Source organism: Saimiri boliviensis, chromosome 18 (assembly GCF_048565385.1).
Source record: "Saimiri boliviensis isolate mSaiBol1 chromosome 18, mSaiBol1.pri, whole genome shotgun sequence".
NCBI lineage: Eukaryota > Metazoa > Chordata > Mammalia > Primates > Cebidae > Saimiri > Saimiri boliviensis.
The window spans coordinates 1,989,497-1,998,131 of record NC_133466.1 but is presented as its reverse complement, the minus strand read 5'-3'; the positions used below and the strand labels follow the sequence as shown (position 1 = coordinate 1,998,131).

The window sequence follows — 8,635 nt, the reverse complement described above, 5'->3', positions numbered from 1 at the left end:
GTAATCATCACGCAATGTGTACATGTATCAAGACATCATGTTGTACACCTTGAATTTATATAATTCTTAGTTGTCAATTACATCTCAATAAAGCTGGGGAAAAAGGGATCATGAGCTATTGTCAAGTAATGTTTATCTTAGATCACAAGTTGCAGAGGATATCATTAACTATACTCATAAAAAAGCACAAAAGCCACTGGCACTCTCAATAGATTAATACACACACATTTACACACATGGACATATATGAACAAACTCACTCCTTCATTAAAAGCCCAAGGCAAAATTCTTGATAAACTTGAATAGAAAAACACCACATGCATGAGACCAAGGCTGTGCCACAAACCAGCAAACACGGGCTTAGTGCAGAGCTGTGGGAGGCACGTCTGTTAACTTTGGAAATAAGACCAGAGGGCTGCTGTCACCATGTCTCCATCGCTGTGCCGGGCAGCCAGCCATGATGGACGGGAGTCCAATCAAACAAAAGACTACGTTTTGGAAAAGAAGAATCCAAACATGTGTCGCTTGCAGAAGACCCGGCTGTGGGCCACCCTGCCCTCCAGACTCACATCCCCTCCCAGCACCTCCCTCTCCCAACCCTGGGCCATTTAATCCCTGCGGCTCAGCTCAATCATATCCCCAGAGTGTCAATAGTCTGATCATTTGATTGTTCACAGAAGGCCTGCTGGCACCCAGCAGAAAGTTCCATGATCCAAAAGCACACATCTCCAGTGAGTGCGGGCCTCCAAAGTTGCACCTCATGTTGTGGCTGATGTAAAAAGACCACACTTGTACTGTGTGTGTCTGCAGTGCACCCACTAATATGGCATCATCCTAGATTTCCTGGCTTTCCTATCATTTCCTGAAAGCAGCACCAAGTCTTTCAATCCCAGAAAGTAGATTAAGCATACAGTTCTCACACACCTGTACTAATAGTCACTGAAAGGATACCTAAAGAGTTATTAAAAACTGAAATCAAAATTATCTAATAACAAAGGGAGGCTCAGCAGGGTCCTTCATAGGTTTGTAGAAAAAAGAAGCAAACAGAAACAGATTAAGGAGTAAATTGGAGAAGGACCCTAATGCACTAGAATAAATTGAATGAACTGCCACCAATGAGCAGACTTTATCTGATGTCCAGTGAAACAAGGAAAAATATTTAAAAACTCAAAGTAACATCATCAGTGAATGGATAACATATTTCATTCAACACAAGACAAAAATAAAAGGTCATAAAAAGAGAGACCAGGAAAGATAAAATTATTGTTAAAAGTGCAAAAACACTTCTGAGATGAATCTTTACATTGAAAGATTAGAACTCAATGAGTTCTAACCACAGAAAGTAAAACAATGCATAAGCCTAGAAACAAAAACATGACATTTTAGAACAACAAAAAGAAACGCAAATGCTCCCAGAGAGTTAAGGAGAGAGAGAGAGAACAAAAAAGATAAATGACCAGCATCAGACTGTCATCGGTAACACTGAATATCACCAAAAAAAAAAAAAAAAAGGCGAAATGTATTCACCATTTTGAGGAAAAGTAATTTAAAACTAGAATTTTACACCCAGCTAAACTATCATTATAAGTATAAAGTTCATACATTTTCAGACAAGCAAGGAATCTTAAAATGTATGTCCTAAAATCACCATATATGAAAAAGCACTTGATCTTTTACCATGGAAAATGAAAATTGAAAGGATCCAGGGTGCAGCTTCAAATAAAACAAAGAGAGTCCTCTGAGGGTGGCATGGAAGAGCTGAAGAGACATAGATAAAGTGTGGATCAACTTAATAAGGCATAAGGGATTGGAGGCCACTTAGCTTCCTTTTATCTTATTCTCTGTACTATTTGTATTTCATACGAAGTACACATTTTTCTCCTTTTTTTTTTTTTTTTTGAGACAAAGTCTCTCACTGTTGCTCAGGCTGGAGTGCAATGGCACAATCTCAGCTCACTGTAACCTCCACCTCCTGGGTTCACAGGATCTTCCTGCCTCGCCCTCCTGAGTAGCTGGGATTGCAGGTGCACACCACCACACCCAGATAATTTTTTATATTTTTGGTCGAGACAGGGTTTCACTATGTTAGCTAGACTGATCTCAAACTCCGACCTTGTGATCCACCCACCTCAGCCTCCCAAAGTGCTGGGATTACAGGCAAGAGCCACCGTGCCTGGCCCATATTTAAAGTAATAAAATATATCTAATCAGTCCAGAAACCAGATAGGTGGAACCAGAATTGCTCCCTTTGGAGAAATGTTCATCTCTAAAACCTCAACTCAACAAAAACTTGCTTGAAATATTTTCAACCACATTTCTGAAGCCAAAATAAAAACTCACGAAGAAGCAGAACCCTGCAACTACACACAAGTTTAATGAGGGAAAAACAAACAGATAAATGATGCATCTCCAGCCAACAGCTCTAAACACCTACGAGGAAGAGAAGCTTGTGGAGCCTCCTGTCTGGACAACGCAAGCCAGGGAGGGGTATAAAAGCCCCACAGCCCAGAGCTCCTCATTCACTCACTCACTCACTCACTCACTCACTCACTCACACCTCCCCCAGCTCACCTCCTCCACACCCCAGCATGGCCGCGTCCACCATGTCTGTCTGCTCCAGCACTTGCTCCGACTCCTGGCAGGTGGACAACTGCCCAGAGAGCTGCTGCCAGCCCCCCTGCTGCGCCCCCAGCTGCTGCGCCCAGGCCCCCTGCCTGACCCTGGTCTGCACCCCGGCGAGCTGTGTGTCCAGCCCCTGCTGCCAGGCAGCCTGTGAGCCCAGCCCCTGCCAATCAGGCTGCACCAGCTCCTGCACACCCTCATGCTGCCAGCAGTCTAGCTGCCAGCCAGCTTGCTGCACCTCCTCCCCCTGCCAGCAGGCCTGCTGTGTGCCCGTCTGCTGCAAGCCTGTTTGCTGTGTGCCCACCTGCTCTGAGGGCTCCTCTTCATGCTGCCAGCAGTCTAGCTGCCAGCCGGCTTGCTGCACATCCTCCCCCTGCCAGCAGGCCTGCTGTGTGCCCGTCTGCTGCAAGCCCGTGTGCTGTGTGCCCGTCTGCTGCAAGTCTGTGTGCTGCATGCCCACCTGCTCTGAGTCTTCTTCATGCTGCCAGCCGGCTTGCTGCACCTCCTCCCCCTGCCAGCAGGCCTGCTGTGTGCCCGTCTGCTGCAAGCCTGTGAGCTGTGTACCCGTCTGCTGCAAGCCCGTCTGCTGTGTGCCTGTCTGCTCTGGGGCTTCCTCTTCATGCTGCCAGCAGTCTAGCTGCCAGCCGGCTTGCTGCACCACCTCCTGCTGCAGACCCTCCTCCTCCATGTCCCTGCTCTGCCGCCCCATGTGCAGGCCTGCCTGCTGTGCCCCTGCCTCCTCCTGCTGTGCCCCTGCCTCCTCCTGCCAGCCCAGCTGCTGTCGCCCGGCCTCCTGCGTGTCTCTCCTCTGCCGCCCTGCGTGCTCCTGCCCAGCCTGCTGAGGCCCCTGCTCAGGCCAGGAGTCTGGCTGCCGAGTGCTCAATCCTGGTCTCCTGCTGACTGTGTCTTTGCTGCCGAGCAGGAGTCTCCAGCATCAGGAGCCCCTGGAGGCCTCAGAATCTACCAGCTCCCATCAGTGGCCACGTAGTTGCTGCCTGAAGGGGGTTTTGAGCACACCCCACTTCCCTCCTCCCTGTCTGGGAAGAGACAACTCACAAATCCCTTAGCAGGTGGGCTGTGGCCTTCTGGAGCCCCTTCTCCAAATGTGTTGCCTGCTCCCAATGTGACAAAGAAGAATTGCTGTAATCAATAAATTCTTGAGTCAGGAAAGACGCGCTGCTGTGCTCTTTCTGTCTTCCCCTGAGCCCCCGGGCCTACTCCAAACTTGGACTGTGGGACCAGTGTCCTGTTGAAGGCAGACAGGACAGTGTCTCTCATTCCGAGATCAAACACTTGAGAGAGAGCAGGCTTTGAAGGCAGGTGTGATCAGCTCCACACCCTTCCTGCAGCCGAAGCCACACCCTGCCACGGGGGATGAGCCTCCAAGCCAGGCCAGGGAGGGGAGCGGAGCGGAGCGGCTCGGCCTCTGCTAAGCTTTGGACCCACTGCCACACCCGTCCCCTGCCAGTCCAAGCTAAAGAAGAGTCGGGTGGAAGCAGAAACCCCGTGCAGTTGGTGAGGCTGCAGGCCTGGGATGAGGGGTGAGCCGGGCCTCCGGCGGGGCCCTCTCAGGAGTCCTCTTGCACCTCACACACTCCTCAACATGGAGCATTCTGGTAACAGAAGTTTCTAGATATGGGCCTCTCAGCAGGAGGGGTAGGCCGGCAGGGGCTCCTCTTAGCTGATTTCTTGGTTCCCAAATGGCTCCCCTGGTAACACATGTGCCAACAGCACCCCCTTCTGCTGAGGACAGCGTCGGCTCCAGGCAAGTCCCACCTATACCCAGGACACACCTGGCTCCAGTCCTTGGTTCAGGGCCAGCAGCAGCTCACTCACACCTGCCCGTGACCTTCTCCTCTGTCCTCCTCCTCGCTCCTTCCAAGAAGGACCCTGTGGAGACTTGGGCCCGCCTGGATAATCCAGGGGACTCCCATCCTGTAATTAGCCACATCTGTGAAGTCCCTTCTGCCGCATAAGGTGACACACTCACAGGTTCTGAGAACTAGGATGTGGACGTCATCAGTGACCATATTCAGCTGGCCACAGAAGTTCACCTCTATGGTCTGAAGGGAAAAATCAAGCTTTTAAAGAATGAAAGTCAATTTTATTCGGAAGTTTCACTGAGGATCACAGACTGAGGTCTCTCTAGCCCAGCAGTTTAGTCCTCAGTAAGACTTCTGAATAAAACTTTCATTCTTTAAAACTTTAATTCTTTTCCTTAGTTGAAAACTACGGTGACCCAGATAGGACTCAGTAGACTGCCCAGGAATGTCTGGAACACTGGGGGACCCAGTGCCCTGGCACCAGCACAGGCCATCTGAGCCCCCACGGCTCCTCCACGGTTCCAGGTGACTGGGTGAGTCTCTCCTGAGTCTCAGACCTCCCACTTGGTTGAGGTTCCTAAGTTTTATTCAGTTAGTTGATATCACTTTTTGGTGAAGGGTAAATTCTTCTGTGAGATTTTTTCATGTCTTAAGAAGGGGGAATTCTCCTAGTTGAAAGATTAGGTGGAAGTGGCTTCATGTGTAACACATATGGAGCCTATACTTGCAAGTATCTCCCTGGAGGCAAGGGGTTTGCTAAAGGAGATTTAATACTGAAATGGCCAAAACTAGGATTCTCAAACATTAAGGTATGCCAGGTTTTCCGGGACCCCAGCTGACTACATATCATGGCCCATTCTTGTACCCATTTTTCCATAGTTAAATTATATCAAGGAAAAGTCAGAACTCAGAATCATTAACCTGCAAATATAGAGTGAAAATGTAGAGTCTCCCGAGTTCTCTACGTTTTTTCCTGCCTACTTTGAATCTGTTGACTTTTCTACTGTTGAGAAAAACACTCGCTTCTTACTGTATTACTAATTCAAGGCTATGTGTAGACTTTCCTTTTCTTATTAGCTGAAATATAAATATTGAAAAGTTAACCCTAAACTCATTTGAAACTGAAGGAAAAAAAGGATAAAAGAAGTTTAAAAATCAAACTGCCATGGAAACTGCTTTGTCCAAAATTTTGGCCCACAATCTTCGTGAGATTACCTATTGGGCAAACAAAATTTAGCAATGTAAATAGGTCTCGGTCTTGTCAGAAATATAATTTGGTTCCAACCATTCTTTATAAACCAATGAGTATTACTAGCTCATGACTAAAATTCTAAAATGAAAGTTATAAGATTTTTATTTGTGTGTGTGTTTATATGTGTTTATGTATATGTACACATATTATGTTATATATTGTGTCTACATGGTGTCAAATTGACTTTTCAATAAACGAGCGCTCATATTATCAAGGCCAAATATTTTCCAAGTTCATATGACCTAAGTAAATCTTTAATAAATAAGCTGGTTTTAAAGTAACTGCTAAAGTAAAAATTAAAATATCTTCAAAATTGTCAGCATACATTTTGCTGACATTTGCCTAGATGTACTGGTCAGACAGTTTTACATTTGTCTCTAATAAACATTAGAAGACCATAAACCCAGCCAAAAACAGAATAATTTTTATGTCATTTTTTATAAGACTAATTTAATATTATTGGTTTAATGAAAACAGCTGTACCTTCTGAGTTATCAACAAAATATCCATACATTTAAGTTTCTTACTTAAGTGAACACCATATATTCACAGGCTATAAAAATGATTAACAAGGAAATAACTTGAAACAATGACTAAGTTTGTCTAATATGTCAGTTTTTGTAATTACTAAAAATAAATAAATTAGGCAAATGTAAATGAGATAAACATCAATAAGCTTTATGTAATTTGACATCTAAAATTATGTTAAATTAAATAATAGATATTATATGGCTGAATCATTTTCAATTTAAAAATTTACATTACAAGGAAACATGTTTCTAAAAATGATAAGGTTGTTTTTACATGTTAAATACTGTTATGTGACAGAAAATTTAAAATTTCTTATTTCCTAGGTTTTCAATAAAATTTAAGTTTACTAGGAACTAAAACTTTTAATATATATAATTCTATGTATAAAAGGTGCCAAAATAAGATGTACTTTAACAAGAAAAAATTACAAGAAAGGCATAAAGATAGTGTTCTTTATTGATAAAAAGAATAATTTGCCTAATTCAAAGGTTGTTTCCAAATATGGATTTAGGAAGGAAACATGAAACAAGATAGAAAGTAACCAGTAGTAGGAAAAAGAAATGTGCAGAATGTTATGGATATGAAGATGTACTTTTGGTAAGGAAGATTAAAAAGAAAAGAGAATAATTTTGTATGAGAAAGAATCTTATATAGTGAATTTTTATCCTTAAGTAAAATGACTGGTTATTTAAGAATAAAGAAGAATAGAAAAAAGCAGAAAATCCAGGCATGTTGTAACTGGTCTGTGTAAGTCATGTGAAGGCTCTTGAAAAGAGAATTTATGAAAGAAATTTTGTATATGATTAGGTTGGATACAGTTAAAATGAAATTATTTATAATAGTCTTTCTAAAGATTGAACATTGACATTAAAACATATACTAATACAAAACTAAAAATTTTGATAGCCTATGTTAGAGCAAAAGGTTTTCTTAAGGTAGTCCTCCAGATGCTGCCAGCCCCACTGCACCACCATCCTCTGCAGACCCATCTCCTGCAGCACTACTTCCTGCTGCAGACCAGCTGCTCCTGGTACACAGCGGTACACATCTGTATCCCTCCATGAACAAGCATCTGGTGGACCCCTAGATTGTACACGTGGGGCAGATGAAAAGCGTACTCAAGGAAACCTCTGAACTCAGGGGTGAGAATGTGGAAAAATGATTCAGACCTTCCATGACCCTCCCTGGGAACCTCCTCAAGGAAGTCCTGGATCCCAGAGTCCTTCTGGGACTTTCCAGCAGGAAACTAACATCCATGTGAGCTGAATAAATCAGCTGTCCCTATACAACTTCTCTCTCTCTCGTTTATCTTCATCTATTTTGTAAGTTCTTTCCTTGAAGGTACATACCAACTTTAAGGACAGCAGCACCTCTTCAGAGAGCCACTTTCCTGATGGCTGAGCTGAAGTGGAGCGTCCTTGGTTGGGGGAGTTGCCTGAAGGTGCTGTCCCCACACTCACTCCCCAAGCCTTGCACTGTGGGATAATAAGATGTTTGGAAACACAGTGAAAACAACCATGAAGAAGACAACTGTTGTGTTTTTATGTTACCCAGATGCCTGGGACCCAGGTATAGACCACCAGAGAAGGAGCTTCCAGATGGGGGCTGTAGCGGGGGAGGGCAGAAGAAAACAATCCTCTACCCTGAAGGATGGATGGGAAATAGTCCTGGCCCCAGATCTCATGCAGCACCTCAAAGGATTACTATGGCAAAGAGAGCAGGAAACACTTTCAAACAACACCCTCCACAAATACAGAGCAGAATTCATCTGTTCTGGGAAGGGGCAGCAGAAGTCCAAGAAAGTATCATTCTCCAAGTCCCCATGCAAAGGGTCAGCCTAAGACTGACACTGGACCAGGACAACAGAGAGCCCTCCTGTCTCCAGCTTCAGCCTAGCAGGCACCACTCAATAAGCAACATCAGCCTGCCTCTGGGGAAAGGCAGACATGTGTAGAGATTGCCTCTGAATGTCAGGCATGCAGGGGCATCTGAAAATTTAGGGTGGAGCAACAGCACTGACCTCCCCAGCTCTCACCCTAAGCACAAGTTGTTGGTACACTGAAGGCAACCACAGTAACAACAAAACCCAAACCATGGTCAATGGCTGACCATATTGATTCATCCACCTCCCTGACACACTAATGACCTGACAGAAAAAGAGACACATGCATTTCCAGAAGGAAATGATGATGTCTGATATTCAATAAAAAAGTATAAGACATGCAAAAAAGCAAGGAAAAACCAAGCCATTGTCAGGAGATAAAGAAATCAACAAAACTGGATTCAAAAGTGACCCAGAGGCTGGGCACAGTTCATGCCTGTAATCCCAGCACACTGGGAGGCTGAGGCTGAAGAGTCACATGAGCCTGGTAGTTCAAGGCTGCAGTGAGCTGAGATTGATCCATTG

The 8,635-nt window shown here is 44.6% G+C and overlaps 1 protein-coding gene across 1 annotated transcript; it reads left to right on the top strand.

Annotated features, from left to right (window-relative positions):
- Window positions 1-2,538: 2,538 nt before the first annotated feature.
- LOC104651339 (uncharacterized) lies at window positions 2,539-3,788 on the top strand. The gene has a single exon (XM_010338362.3). It carries the CDS (start codon window positions 2,589-2,591, stop codon window positions 3,462-3,464), a length of 876 nt encoding a protein of 291 aa, XP_010336664.3. The 5' UTR covers window positions 2,539-2,588; the 3' UTR covers window positions 3,465-3,788.
- Window positions 3,789-8,635: the final 4,847 nt, after the last annotated feature.